The 16,282-nt window shown below is 39.7% G+C and overlaps 1 protein-coding gene across 2 annotated transcripts; it reads left to right on the top strand.

Moving 5' to 3' along the window:
• The first annotated feature begins 552 nt into the window (after positions 1 to 552).
• sack1b (scaffolding CK1 anchoring protein B) lies at positions 553 to 8,474 on the top strand. 2 transcript variants are annotated; one of them, XM_023408472.2, is made up of 5 exons: positions 553 to 689; positions 2,660 to 3,133; positions 4,367 to 4,531; positions 4,978 to 5,102; positions 5,364 to 8,474. In XM_023408472.2, the coding sequence occupies exons 2-5, from the start codon at positions 2,684 to 2,686 to the stop codon at positions 7,348 to 7,350; spliced, it is 2,727 nt and encodes a 908-aa protein (XP_023264240.1). In that variant the 5' UTR covers positions 553 to 689; positions 2,660 to 2,683; the 3' UTR covers positions 7,351 to 8,474. The 2 variants fall into 2 exon arrangements, with proteins under 2 accessions (XP_023264240.1, XP_023264241.1); XM_023408473.2 differs by lacking the exon at positions 553 to 689 and adding an exon at positions 696 to 829.
• Positions 8,475 to 16,282: the final 7,808 nt, after the last annotated feature.

The raw sequence follows: 16,282 nt of genomic DNA, 5'->3' as shown, positions 1-16,282 counted from the left end.
AGGTTGAGTCTTTCCTACATTTACAGGGAAATCAGCAAGGCTCCCCACAGACATAAGAACAGCTGCGTCCCCGCCACAGTTTGGTAAGTTCCACCCTGATATTTCACCCACATGTGAGATGAAAGCGAGTCATGATCCTTGGCTAATTTAAGTTTATTTGGATTTGTGGGGCTCCTGTCGCTGAGAAACTCCTGCTTGACACACAAATGCTATACCTAAAATAATCTTACAAACCTCTTTTGTCCCCTGATACAAAACAGATTAAGCACTGAAGTACAATCCTGCATTATTGTCTAAGTTTGTGTAAATTCAAAGTGCTGGACAGAACATTTTGAAAGGTCCATACCCTGAGGTATTCATAAAAGCCTCTTTATGTCTGTCATTATCTTGATTTTCGTCAGGGCGACCTTCGTCCCTGAAGAGAGAAGGGGAGTGGCTACGTGTCTGAAACAGGTTTATGGGCGCCTGTGAGCAAGTTTCAAACCAGACCATTTGCATGTCAAAACTGGAATCCACACCCTCCATCTGCAGACAGCTTATCATGCTGAGACACCTCCTTGTCTTTGTTTCTTCCAGCTGGCAGACAGTAGCTTCTCCAAATACTGATCATAAGTTGAACATACATAGATCTAAGAGGGATATCCGGGGGAGCAAGTCGAGAGGATTTTCACATAGTTCCCAGTCTAAATGTAAGTTATTGTTGTTCAGCATAAGATAACAGTGTCGTGACTAACTCACAATATCTGCTTTTGAAGGCTCAGCATGAAGCAGCTGCTCTGTAAGACGATCGAACTGCTCCGTTTGAAATGAATTCTCTTGACAGTGGGAGGTTTGTGATAAAATTTTTTAAAATAAATATGCTGTTTGTACAAGGTTATAGTGTGCACTGTAGGTTAAGATTAAACATACCTCAATAATAGCTGTTCAATGTTTCTTTTACAGCTTGGCTTATCTATTTAAATAAGGCACACCAGAGTCAACCATCCGGACGTTCAAAACTCAAATTGTAACGTTAGGCTCGTAGGAGCAGAAAAGGAAAGAGTCCTAACCTCAAAAGAAAGTAAAACATTCACACATACTTTCCCACGCCTGTTCGTAGCCGTCCAGTGGTGTAGAATCACAGAGTAAACTTGTTTCTCTGCTCTCTAGGCTGCTCTCTGTAAGTGTGTTGGACATGCCATATATCAAAGTGAACAGCAGGAATCTTGCAAAAGTCACCGGTTTCTGTCTGACTGCAGTGCAGGTTTGCTCTCATACAGTCAGATTTGAGAGGCAACAATGTCAAATACCATCACAAATAAAACCATTCAGGCATTAAAGTAGTTTATTAATGTCTTGAAATGTGAAATTAACTCTTAAGAAAGGTTCTATCCCTTTTAAAGTTTTCAACTTTCCTTAGACTTTGCAAACATTCATTGAGAGATTCAGTTAAATGCATACAGACTATGGTTTACTTACCTAGCTTTTTGTGAAGAACTTATTTAAAAAAAAAATGGTCATGAAGTTTTACTTAGTCTATGAATTATGGTTTGAAGAGTCAACTTTATATATCACTAAGTCAAAAAAGATGTCTAGTAAGTGTATGTTTGTATGGTTTTGCAGAATGTGCAGGACACATTACATTACAAACAAATTGTAAAGCCTTTACTTAACTCTGACTTTATTCCCAAGTAGTGCAATTAAAGACGAGGTGTGAAGTCTTTCACAAACGTCACATTTATTTTATCTGGTTTTATATTACCCCACCTTAAATACAGGTGCAGTAACATTTTCCTCTTGGGCATGCACTGCTTGATTCCCAATGGTGGACAGGTTCAGCATCTGATAATGAGTCAGTTTTCATGATGTGGCATGTTGAGAATCACACTTTTAACCACAGAAATAATAGGTATGGTTGTATGTAAGATACTGATAATGCTTTGGAAATTATGAAAATAATACCTACACATTGCTGTGCTTTTGCACCAACCGAAAATACAAACCTCCGGTACCCACAATCCCAATGTAAACAAAAACTGGAACCTTTACAAAGAGTACACAGAGTCCTAGTTTAGCTACTAAGAAAGAAACTGAGCAACCCACTGGTAATTAAGAAGTAGTTAACGACTGTCATATATTCAATTGGTTAATTTAGATTTTCTGCCATTTATCAGACTTAATCATGACCAATAAATTCAGAACGTGGTCAATATGCAGGTCCACAGATGGTTCACTGGTTCATAAAGAGATCAGTATCAGTCTTTTCTTGATCTTGATTTTCTTGTAATTCAGTGTTCCTAAGCAACTGTTGTTTCTGTGTCTGGATACTTACAGATTTCTTTCAATATCAAATGGTGCAGTAAAAATCTTTTTTTATTAGTTGTAGTTGTATACAATACAGTATCATGAAAAGCAGAAGCGGGGTTTTACTTTAACAATTATTGCGGCTTAGATAATAAGCTATGCTACACTACTATTACACCATGACATTCCAATGTATTGTATTATACCTGAAAGATTATTACGTGTACCTGTTATTGTTCATAGTTTTACGGTATGACATCTCCACATACGTCATAACAGTTTACTTTATTATGCTCAACAAGAGCCAGTCTTGCAGTGTTATGTTTGTTTTCAGATCCTATGACATCATGTCTTTGGTTTCCATTATCTTTGACAGGTGCTACTGAAATAGTCTGGAGCGATGGAGTCTTCAGAGTTTTCCATGCTGTCGTCCTTGAGGGGAGAGTTTAAATCGGAAGAGTACATCCAGCCCCACTACAAGGAGTCATATCGCCTGGCGATTGATCACCTGCTGAGTGGTGGCAGAGACAGTTACCAGGAGTTCCTCAAGGGAGAACGTATCGGGAGCTTCCTGTCAGAGGATGAGCTTCTCTTCATCACTGAAAATGCAGAACAGCTCACACCTCAAAACCAAACCGAGGAAATCAATGATGCACCGGATAACCAATCATCCTCAGGGACCTACTGGCCCGTCCACTCGGATGTGGACACGCCAGATTTGGACTTAGGGTGGCCGGAGGTCATGAATGAAAACCTACAGACAAATATAGATCTGCTCTTTCATCCACCAAGACAAAGCAACCCCACTATCAAAGAGGTGATCCGGAGGCATATTCAGGATGCAAGACAGGTAATAAAAACTACCTGCAACAAAGTGCTGAGACACATACTCACACACAAACCAAAACAGCATATTGGCTTAGATGTACTGTTTAATTTGAGAACTGTTCTTTTGGTACGTCACACGCACCTTTACCCCCTCCAGGCAGCTCCACAGACCTTTGTTGCTCTCGGTTACCACAGTCAAGGAGTGTCTGCTAGGTTTGCTGAGGTCAAAATCTGGTTTTGCAACTTATCATCATAAGAGGAAAGTGTGGGAACCATTTGCAGTGCTCTTACACCATTATGGAATCATGTCCTTCACACAGTTAACGCCTCACTTACTTCTCAGACTGTGTCATGATGAATCATAAACTAGTTTTGTAGCTAACAACTGTGGTTAGTCTGCAGTTAATATTCTGCTGCATTGTTGTTACTGTTGTGCTCGCTCTTAATTAAACCCAAGAATATATTTGCAATATGTTTTTCTTAATTAAACCAACTTACACAGCAAAAGACTGACAGAAAGGTCTGGACAGAGAAACATACCAGAGTCTATTTCTCTCTTTTTCCCCATAATTGCAGCCAGTGCAGCGTAAAACCATCCAAATGAAATGGATGACATAACAGCTGGAATATCTTGACATCTGACAAAACCACAATTTTCGTGAAATAATGTTTATTTAAATGCATTGGTTGGGCGTAGATGTCTATCTCATGGTTCATTTGAGGGATAGAAATCTTTTTTACAGAGACTTATCCTACACAGGAAATTAAAAGAGGGAAATAAATTAACTAAAAAAACTACTGCTATATAGTTGGATATGAGTTCATTAACAAACTCATTACATGCTACTGAGACACAGTATGATGTTACTGCTACACACTGCACATTATTTTGATGAACTTTCATTGCAGCTTCACTATGCCCAGTGTTAGATTGACAGTGACAGAAATGAAATCCGGACAAATAAATGTTTTTTGTATTAATTAAAAGTACAAAAACATTCATCCCCGGTTTCTCCTTCAATTCCTTACATCCATCTCAGTAAAATCATATTGGCTACTTTTACTGCATATGCTTAATCTGTCTCCCATTTACAATAACAACCGATTCCCAGACTCACATTTATTATTCATGTGCATAAACTATGACTGTGAGTGTGTTCTTGAATATGTCATTCACAAGTGTGTCGGGGTTAAATGTACGATTATACCCACTCTGGTCTTCACTGATCATGATTTATTCACCTCACCCTCACAGGTCGTTGCCGTTGTGATGGACATCTTCACTGATGTCGATATATTCAGAGAGATTGTTGATGCCTCGATACGAGGGGTCCCAGTCTATGTGCTTTTGGATGATTTCCATTTGAAAAGTTTCCTTACAATGGCTGAAAATCAAGATGTAAAAATTCAACAACTCAGGGTGAGTATACGATCTAAAACATCAGCATGATAATCTCAATATGAACAATGTTTCTTGATTGTAACGCAGTTTACATTAACACATTTTGTAAACTCATTCCAAATTCTTTGTTTTGTTGCTTTGAGGTGTTGATGTACAACTCGTGCACATTGTATCTTTGCATACAAGTTCACATGCATACAAAGGTGCAGATGTCAATTAGTCTGTTTGAATATACTGTGTTAAAGCTTCAAAACCTGGTTTCTCCTGTTTATTGGGTGGAGTCATAATCATTTATCCGTGAGTCAAACACACCCTTTCAATTCCTGTTAGGTACATATGACATGGCTGCAACAATGACAACAACTCAGGGACTCAACAAATACAAGTATCATGATTGACATGATTATTACATTTTTTCTGTAAACTTCAACTGTGATAAATCTTTTCTTTCGTTTTCCTTTCAGAATATGAGGGTACGCACTGTGAAAGGTCAGGATTACCTCTGTCAATCAGGAGCTAAATTTCATGGGGCGATGGAGCAGAAATTTCTCTTAGTCGACTGCCACACAGCGATTTATGGCTCATACAGGTAAATGAAACTGCAGTACAAGAGGATCTGTGGCGGAGACCACTAAAGTGTACGCATTCGTAAGCACTACATTTACTGTCACTCTACTAAATTGCTGTCATCATCATCGTGCATTTTGAAGCACTTTGTGACTAAATTTAAAAAAAAAAAAAAGAAAAGATTCTTACAGTATAAATATGAAAACGAAACAGCAACATTTTTTAAGGGAGTTTGTTTTGTCCTAACATTGATTGATATTCATGTTCTCGTGTTTGTTTACAGCTTGACGTGGTCATTTGAGAAGATCAATCTGAGCATGGTGCAGGTCATCAAAGGCCATCTGGTGAAGTCGTACGATGAAGAGTTTCGAACACTCTACGCCCGGTCGACTGTACCAGCCGAGCTTTGCCCCCCGGAGGGCTTGTTCCAACGCAACGTGCAACATGGACGACAGGTTTTGCCAAATTCTCATTCTGCCCAGAAAATCGACCGGAGGGACCAGTTGAGGCACACGCTGGACACGGTCTACCGCAAGACCTGTGAGAGGAAACTGGGCACGAGAGACCTCGAAGAGAGGCTCTTCGAAGAGGAACCTCACAACCTCGGGCCCTTGATTGAGAATGGGATCAGTGTTCAGAACCAGTTGTCCCATTTCCAGTCTGCAGAGGCGATGAACTTCTACAAAAGGCACAGCTACGCGGGAGAGAGACAAGAGGGAATCCCGCCCCAGAACATGAGGCCCAGAGGGAGCAACTGGAATATCTCCAGAGACACTGGGAACGGAACAAACAAGTATGCCATGGATAATTATTTACAAGTGCCACAGATGCACAGAGGTCAAAACATACGTCAGTCTTACAATGGCAGTGACAAACAGGTTCTGTCCATGCAGCAGAATATGCCAACGCTGGAGAATACGTCCAAGGCGTTCATGCGCACATTACGGATCGAGTCTTACCTCAAACGCCCCGACATCCCATTCGGAGACTCTTCTGACTATTTAGACCAGTTTGAATCAATGGACAAAGGTGGCTCCTACATGCAGGGAAGATTGAGGTCTTCCCTTGCTTTCAGGGCCAACATGCCGGAGCAAATGGAACCAAATAGACACATAAACAACATTTCCCCCAGTGTTAGCTCCCCAGCAGCCCAAAACATCCCTTTGCACTACTCATCGATGCAGTGGAATCCAACAGCAGCAGGGGAGAATAGGATAAATAATGATGAGTTCATGTTAAAGAGAAAAAGTTGGCAGATTTTGGATGACAATCGTAACAATTCAAGCTACGGCCCAGGGAGAAACTCTCACCACTCTGTATATACCAGCTACGGCAGAGCACCAGGTGGACAGATGATAACAAACCCCGACATCCTAGCAGACAGTTGGCAGAAAAGGCATAGTGTGGCAGATCCAAGATCAAACACTGACTACACACATGAGTCTTCTGGTCACATGTATGATGCCCTTGCAAGGATGCAGATACATAGAAGTGCTGCAGGTATCCATGCACAGAATGGCGGATATGGGTTGAATCTGAATGAGGATCAAAGGTCTGTCTCTCATCATGATGTCAAGAGTATCACAGGCTCAAAGGGTCCCAACTGGCAGGAGCCACCATCCAGGACTGTGTCTGCAGCAGTGCTGGATGTGAGAGGCAAGGACTTGAATGCGAAATCCAACAGGATGGGCTCTCAGCATTTTCTGCAGAAGAAAATAGTATCAAACATACCGGAGAAAAAAGGGGATTCATTTGGAACCGTGGAAACATCGAGTCTCAAGTCAAGTGGGAGCACAGACACTATAACGGCGGAGGATGAGGAGAAAACATCAGATGGAAAACTTAACCAAAGCACAACCCAGTCAGTCAGGTCGTCCTCAGAGAACCAGAGGAAGTGGCTAAAGGACGACCATCTAAACTCAAAACCTCGATTCACAACTGAGGAGCAACGACCACAGGCTCCTCTCCCCAAAACAACCGCGCCGAAGAAATCTACCGGTCTCGACAGTAGCACGAGGTCTGGCCTCGAAGCAGGCAGCTGGGGCAAAAGTCGAGGAGCCGAGAATCGCCTGTACAGCAGATTCGAGCCTTTCTGCTCGATTGAAAAGAAACGATCTCCATCTCCACACTCTCAGGAGAAAACCAAAAGCCTTACTAAAGGTGAGGCAGCTAATGAACATAGCTTCACCCGGGCTACACGAGGACACCATGAAAATAAGCTGGAGAAATTCTTTCAAAGGGTGGGAAATCTCATACACAAGAACAAGTAGTGACACCTGCATTAGCAGAATACATAGTCTACAATTAAGTAGTCAATTATTACAAATGCAAACTTGACTGGTATTGTTTATATTTGTATAGATAGCCTTTATTTCTACTTACTACTTTAAAAGTATGTTGTTTTTATGTTTTTAGCGAACATTGTTTACATTTTGACCTCTGCTTCTTTTGTGCACTGACTAACACTGCTGAAAAGAGAATACAATAGATTTTGTTTGAACACATTCTGCGGAGCTTTACAACAAAATCTTAAAATTCCCCTTTCAAGGTGTCTTTGTGTCCGTCCTCGACTGGCGTCAACCTAGGCGACACATTAAATTACAGTCACGTCAAATTGTCAGAGATGTATACAGTTTACTGCTGCTAGTGCAGGCGTGTACGCATACCAAAGAGCTGTAGTTCATAATCAGGGAATTATTCTGTCTGAGTGTTGTCAGCATGTCAAGGTAAAGATGTTGCATATGCAATCAGCATGCAAGCTAACCACCACTCCACATGATGACAAACATAACAATGCGTCATCACAACCTTGTCCTTTATGTGCCACACAGAGGTTTTATGAATGCTATGAGGGTTGCAAACATTTGTTAAAATGCACAACATGTTTCTGTAATAAATTTTTGTACCATTTTCAACTGAGACTCTTCCAGGAGACTCTAACTCTTTTATAAACGTACTGGATTTGCAAACGTGACAGGGCCCAACAGGGTCTTTGCTCTTTGAGAGATGTCATGCATCCAAGGATTTGTTTTATGTTATGACCACTGTGCCTTACAGCAAAATTCAATGGGCACTGTAAGCAAAATGAAAAATACACATGCCTCATTTAAGTTTAACCACAGAGAAACATGGCCTTCAGTGTTGAATATATACATACAAACTGGAATAATAAATCTCTTTAATTCATCATTACATATTCATTCTTTCCACCGGTATTTAGCACTTTAACTGAGTATTCTCTGATATTTTAAATTGTCATTTTGACATTGCTTGCCAATTCCACACTAACTGTCTTTGGTTTCCTCTGCTCAGTGAGAACATAGTTGCTATATTCAAATACAGAGGATCCATGTACTTTCTCTTGGTGATGCTGATAAAATGTTGATGAAAATGATGGGTGATGATTTATGTGTTTCTTTTTGTCTTCCATATGGATGTGTTATTTAAATTATACGCTTATTTGCTTGTAGAATTCTACAAAAAGGTTCTGTCAAAAGACACTTGCTCAAATTATAAAAAGGGAAGTGACTAAAAGAATATTTGCTAAAAAGAAATGTGGTGTAAGCAAAACCCATACGCAAGCATAGATGTCATAATAAACTGTCAAAAAGAAACAAGTAAAAGAATCCATGTACTTATGGAAACGTTTAATGACTTTACATAATTGACCCAAGATAGAAAAAAACAAAACCAAAATAGTATTTTGATATGATAGTTTCTCTATTCAAAAAAAAAATATGTGCAAATCATCTATCAAGTAACATAATAATATGAAAAACAAACTGTTGTTTTGACAGTTTTTAGACATGACATTATACGTGAAGCTGGAAGTTACTGGTTGCTGTATCCAGGTTCTGAGCTTCTTCTGAAAAAGAGCGTTTAAACGTATTAAGTGAAAATAGAGGACTTTGAGATTACTTTGAAGTTCAACACACTGGGCTCTTTCAAAAATAATTAAATGTTCAAAACCTGCCATCTGTGATGCTGTACTTAGTCACAGTTGGTGTGAATCCAAACACTCAATGGCTCTGAACATTACAGTGATTGTATTTGTCCCCTTGTAATTCTTTTTTTTTTTTTTTTATAAGCACAGATATGTGATCAAAGACAGTTGTTCAGTTTCCATTAAAATCAACCTTCATCAATGAGACAAAGAAACATATATTAAATGTTAAATGAAGCACAAAGTAAAGGTACATAAATAAAAATTTAGGACCAAACATAAATATTTATCAGATTTCATCCAATCAATTTTATTTCACCATTAATATAGAGAAGAGAGTCAAATGACACGTGGAATGAAATTCATTTTCTATCTGTGTCCCCCATGGCTCAGCCAACACCACAGTCAGCACCCTGCCTCTCTATTTTGACTGGTCTGTGTCTCTCTTCCGTTTTTATCAAGAGAGTTTTATCGGATATTGCACATTAAAAAAAATTGTACCTTGCATTTCTAGATGTATTTTTCTTATTTCCCAAGATAAATGGCCAAACTCTTGTGCCTGATATTCCATGCAGTTGTAAAGAAGTTATAGTGTCCCAATTTAAACCCTAATCTCAGCAGCCTCCAGGCTTAACCTAACAAGGCAAGATCTACACCATGAACAGCAGCGCTGTGGTAAACATACTTGATTGTGAAACATTATTCAACACAAAACCATTTTTTGTGAAGCACAGGTAGGGAGTGTGGCGTTATGCATCAACATCCCCTTGCTGCAGCTGATAATGCTGACTGAGTGACAGTGACAGCGCTCAAAGTTCCCACACAGTGTGGGACACTGAAGTTGCGCATTTATTTTTATATACAGTCTAAATTTTGAGCCGGGTTTTACACCTGAGTCCGATTGGACAGTGACAATCCAATCACAAAGTAGAGTCAAACTGTCCAATCAGATGGTAGATCAGTGACCCAGGTGGGTTTAATTATATTTGATGATGCTGCAGAAAATAATGGTAAATATTTAATGTGCTGTGCGTAAATGCAAACTGGGATGGCCAGATTCCTAAAAACCAAATGTGGGGAAAGAGTATGTTAGTGTGGGACAGTGTGGGACAATGTGGGACAGTGTGGGACACATCGGGACACGTCACCAAAGCTGAGCTGAACAATGTGGTAAATGCAAGTTATGCTCGCTGCTGTTACCTCATCTGTGTGGCAATCATCTCTAGGTTTCAGTATGAATATATCCACAGATCAACAATTCTCTTTTTGAGCCACAAGTTTCTTGTGAGTCTCACACTGTGCACTGTGTCATGTCACATCATGCTCTCTCCCGTGTGAAACTGAAAAATAACTCTGGCAAAAAAGGCAGAAGAGAAATATCTTCCACTGACTTCACCCACTTAGAAGTTGTTTCCCAGTCTTTGTTGCAGCTGCTTTTTTTTTTTGCTTTACGTGGGAGTGTCCGTCATATTCCACTGAAATCTGCATAGCTTGTGACAGTGGTGACATGCAATTTTCCCAGTTGGGAGTAGTGTAGGCAGCAAAGATCCACGTGTGCACAGTTTGATTGCCATCAAACAAAACACCATGACGTCAGCCTTCCCTGCTTTCCTCACAACCATTGGATAAAAGCCAAGTTTTAAAAAAAATATGTGCCCTGCAGTGTTGACTCTTGAAAACTAGATGGTAAATGGACCGCACTTATATAGCACTTTTCTAGTCCTGTCGACCACTCAAAGCACTTAACACTGCGAGCCACATTCACTCATTCACACATGCATTCACGCATCGCTTTTTCTATGCATTCAGCACTATCACAATCAATCAAAATGCAGGACATGGTCTCAATACGTTGGATGTACGACAAAGGGATATCAATGCTGTGCGAGACCCCTGTGGCGCATTTAGCCCTGACAAAAAGTAGCAAAATTTTTATTTTAAACATAGACATGTTGTTCAGCCTGGAAACTGTAGCAAAATGATGCACAACGTTTTCAGATTGAACGTGCCCCTGGTTCCTCTAATGCAAACCCGCCTGGGTCGCAGAAAATCTACCTTCCGGTCACTCACTGTGAGACCTTTTTAGTTTCTGCTCTGTATCTGTTCACAGACGTTCTGTCTTTGTGTAGCCACTGAAGTCATTTGTTCACAGGTTTCAGTCGCACAGCCTCTTTTAGTTTTTACAAATACATATCTTTTCTACATGCGCACAAACTTGGATTTCTTAAGCATGTTCATTTTACAGGTTTACAAAGGTTTTATAACTACAAAATTTTGGAATCATTTATGAACATCCCTTTACAAGATCAAAATCATATTGACCATAATTTGTTACCCTTTCCCATCCCATCATATCCCAAAATATCCCACTCTACTGAATCATATCCCATTGTCCTCTCTGCATCTTAGAGCAATAAGAAAGACATTAGCAGCCTCAATATTATGCGATGCAATGTAGCCTCCTCCTCCTCCTCCGCTCTGTTGCTCTGATGCCTACAGATACCCTCGCTTTGATGGCAGTCTTCAAATCATCCAAAATATGACAGGGAACCTATTGGATACACCTAAAGAACATCCTCCGCCTCCTGACACTTTTGACACAGTTTGACAATGCTGATGGGATGTTAGTGAGTGTCACTGAAATGCAGCTCACATCCAGCAATTGAATTCACTTCTGGTGAACAGATGTGACTTGATTGCATTGCTGCCGTCCCCCTACGTAAGGGGAGGGAAGGAAGGATAAAAGCTCCCGCTTGTGCAGTCCCTCAGCACCTTCATTGTCTCCTGATCACGATATGTTCTGGAAGATGTAGCAGGCGGTTGTGTCTGCAGTGGAGATTAGTTTAATTGGATAAATAATAGAAGGTTTTCTGCCACTTATGTTTACAGATCTGCTGTCCTTTGAATCAATTATAAGATGAGAGGCATAATTAATCATGACGGAACAAAACTCGGGGATAGGGTTTAAATCTCTCAAAGTATTTGAGTGTTTTTTGTTATTGACTAATAATTACTGAGCAGTCTACCATAAAAACATTTGTTCTCTGCTCAGATTCCTCCCAACAAAATTGCACAGATTTACTCTGTTCCTGATGTGCCCCTAAAACTTCCTGACCTTTTGATTCTGTCACTTCCTGACAGTTTATCCTATCTTTGACATTTTGCACACTTCAGACGTGGCAGTCTGAAAAATTAGGATTCCAGATTTCCACAGAGTTTAGAAACCACAACACGTTTCAGAGCCACACACACACACGCACACACACACGCACACACACGCACAAAGCTGATAAAATTTACATAGGTATGAGTCATGACAGACTTTTCCTCACGGCTAAACTGACACACTAAAAGTTGGAGTGTTAAGTGTTAAACTGTATCACACCTCATGGGTCCAGCTCCACCTGCTGGTTATAAGCTGACAAAATGCTTCAATCTTCACCAACTTTTAACACATAACATTTTGATAGATATAAGCAAACGTTAAAGACATTTAAGTCACAAATGTGAATATAAACATGTGGGAACAGTTAACTTTTACACACAGAACATACAGCATGCGTATCTTGGATCACAGTATATTGTGCTGTGGATGTATGGCACCGCTGTATAAGATGTGCATACATACAACTGAATGAGCTTCCACTGTGGGTTTGGACTAATGGCTAATGGCCGAACTAATGGCTGCATGCGACTGTGTAATTACTGTCTGGATCAGGATATTACAGGATGATACTTTTGAACATAGTGTGAATATATATATATATATATATACATATAAGGACGTACTAATCCTATTGATTCATGCAGATGTGTGCACGGTCTGCATGCCGTATGAAACTCTGAGCTAGATTTACATTTACTTGTTTGGCAGACGCTTTTATCCAAAGCAACTTACAAGTAAGGGACAACACCAAAGCTTCAGTGCAGTATGAGACCTTGGTGTAAATACTAAGCACTACATCTATTCAGTGATTGCAAGGGAAGGCCATGATTATGTGAAATAGTCCCGCAGGCACAGGCAGGTCTAAGTTCCAGTCATAGATCAGTGGGATAAACACAATTTTGTGTGAGAGCCAGCGGTGTGATGGAGTGTCTGAGAATGCACTGCGATGAGCCGTGAAGCAGATAATGCTGAAAAATTAATGAGGAATAATTAAAACAGAGCTTAGAACTGTACAAGACAGCCGGGTCTTTATCAGGAGCAGATACTGAAAGACGTGGTGAGTGTTAAACTTTACAGTGTCTTTTAGCTCCTGTGTGGGAGACATTGTCTCCTCGCTGACAGTGGCCACATGACAAAACATACTCATACATGCGGTCACGATGCAAGATCTGATCAGAACCAACTCAACCTGCGCAACCCCCCCCCCCCCAATTAAAACAGTTTTAACTTATAATAAGACAAGAAGGAGGAGCAGCAAATAAAAGTAAAAGTAAATACATTTTATGTTTTGTATATCATTCCTCTTTTTACCCTTGCTTTTTCCAGCTTTAAGCACAGTTTTGGTGATGGTTTACAAATATTTTCCCATTCTTTATGTTTTTGGAGATTATGTCTCAATCATAAAGAAGTTATAAAAAGTCATGGGTAGGCAAATGAAATTCATTAGAAAGTGGTTGAAAGATTTCACAGTTTTCACAATGACCCCTGCAGCAGCATGGTGACACATCCAAGTCTCCGGGTCCAGCTTTTTCACATCTTTAGAAAGAGCCAATGGAGCCATTACCTATAATTATTCATTAGTTCAAATGGAAAGACACAGTTTATTGTGCGGTGAGCTTAATGACTTGTGCAGGTGATCTGTCTGACTGGATAATTGATAACTCTTTAGATGTCATTAAATAGGAAAAAAATGATCAGAGATTAAAAGGATGATAAATGTTTATAAATTAGTGTTCTACACTTCAGTCTCCATTAAAGGGAACACTTTGTTTGATTACTTTATTGTTCATAATGAGTGCCAAAGTTCCATGTCTTCACCTCCTCTGAGCTGATGTAGGAGTTAGAGCTTGAGGGCATCATTGGAACTGAAGATAGAAATAAATTGCTGCTTATTTGTGATCATCCTTTAAACTTGTACTTTGCTAACCAGACTTGGATCTGATTAGCAAAGAAGAGCCTCAAAGGCCCGAGCACTTGACTTTAAACTCACGACTGAGTCATTTTTGTTATCTCATCAGAGTCTTGATACTTTAGCTGCACTCGCTGATCAATAGCAAACACGCAAGAGAAAAGTCAAATGGAGGAAGTTTGATGACTGTTTGTGTGAAGCTTTTAATTACAGATAGTCATTATTTGGAGTACAACAGCAAATGCCAAAGCTCCAGAAAGGACAGCAGGATTGGATCGGGTCTTGTTATATGCAAAAACTTGACTGTGGTTTCATGGCAACCATGTATTGGAAATACTTAAAATAAGGCTTTAAATTGACAGACCACTTTTGAGAGCAGCCCATTAATTTTACATGACACAGAAATAATGAAGTAGAATCATAATTTTGCACCTGTGTTCGATCATGGTTGTGATCAGTTGTAGAGAATGAGTCTCAGTCATTCAGTTTCTAGTCTCCCTGTGAGCGCTGAAGGGAACCTTCATTGTTTCTGACACCTTTGTTTTTTCATGTTTCCTTGTTGAGTATAAATTGGACTAAAGGAACAAAGATGTGCAGGATCACAGTCATATTTCATTTCTGCCCCTCTGACAATCCCTCCAATATACAGCAACTGTTTGGTACACTGTACTGCACCATACATATGGCAAGCAGTGGCTTCAGCGTGCAGACGTGAGGGGTGGTATTGAAGTCCTCATTTAACTCTCGGCAAGAAACCAAATGAGTTTATTTCCCAAAGTGTCAAACTATTCCTTTAACATGAAGGCTTTTAAAAGTAGTTGGCAAGAGAAGAAGAGAATTTGAAATATACAGATGAAAGAAATGGAAAAAATGGTTGAAACGTCCAGCGTTTGGTAATAGCAAACAAACAAACTTGATGAAACCTATACTGAAAAAAGACTTAACAAGAGACCAAGACTTAAAACTGACAATCCCACGATCACTATGCTTATGGAATAAAGATGACTCTCTGAGAAATGATGAGTCATTCTAACAATCTTGGCTGAGACAGGAGAGTCAATTATATGAGTCTTCTGATGAAGAAATGAGACACATCACATTTATACAATGGAGTTCAGAAGAAACCTGCAAAGAGGAAACCTGCTGTCTCCTAATAATGGAATTACAGTTTAGCACAGTCTGGAACATCAAATAACAATGTTGATAATTAGGACAAAACTATATTTATATCTCAAGTTGCTATGAAAAAAAAGACGAATCACACTTCCGTCTGTCTCTCAACACTTTTGTGCCAAATAAGGGGATTTATCAAAGATCGGTCACGGTAAAGGTCCATCTAGTGAGAATATATTTTAAAATCCATTTAAAAGATGATATTTGGGACATGATTGGTAGCTCATCTGACAAGGCTGACGGGGTATGTCACACATGGGTGAACAAAAACTTGTTCCCTTCAAATTTGGGATTTGATTCATTTCGACCTCAGCTGTCATCAGCCATTTGTGCAGTTTTGTCTTGTTTGTCTCACTGACTGTTTCCAGCACTTTTATCATCTGGGGCCGTCGTATCATCGTATTTTTAATTTATTTTTATTTTTTGTATGAAAAAAAAAGAGCCTGGGATTCAGCAGGATGATGTGTGAAATGATTGCTGTTAGTTTGCACCCAGTGTATTGCAGTGACAGTGGAAAGACTGACTCTTGAAGACATAAAAAAACAAGCACTTCATCTAATTTACTGTAATAATTTAAGTTGATATTTTCCCCATAGATTGATCCTTTAAAAAAAAAAAAAAAGACCTATTGTCACACCATTCCCACCTTGTCAATATTTCATCATTTTAGCCACGTTTTGAGACAAATTACCCAATTTACTCTGATGGCGTGCACTGCTGTGTTCACAGCTCACGCAATTTGGTCATGCAGGTTAACTGGGTGTATGAAATGGTCTCAAGTCGCCCTTGGAGTATTTATGCAGCCGTTCCTCATTTAGACGCTCCTGATGGAGCTCTTGTGCAGAATTCAAAACAGATAAAGCTGCTGCAGCCCAAGATCCAGTCAACCAATCATTTACATTTCCTTGTCCACCACAGGAAAAACTCAATATAGTTTCTTTTATTGCACTAAGACTATCTGTCATACGGCTACAGTCAGTACAGTACAGTCAGTTATTTATTTATGTGTAC

Source organism: Seriola lalandi, unplaced genomic scaffold, assembly GCF_002814215.2.
Source record: "Seriola lalandi dorsalis isolate HSWRI2012SDOR001 ecotype SW California unplaced genomic scaffold, Sedor1 jcf7180002054364, whole genome shotgun sequence".
NCBI lineage: Eukaryota > Metazoa > Chordata > Actinopteri > Carangiformes > Carangidae > Seriola > Seriola lalandi.
This window is presented reverse-complemented; position numbering and strand designations above follow the sequence as displayed.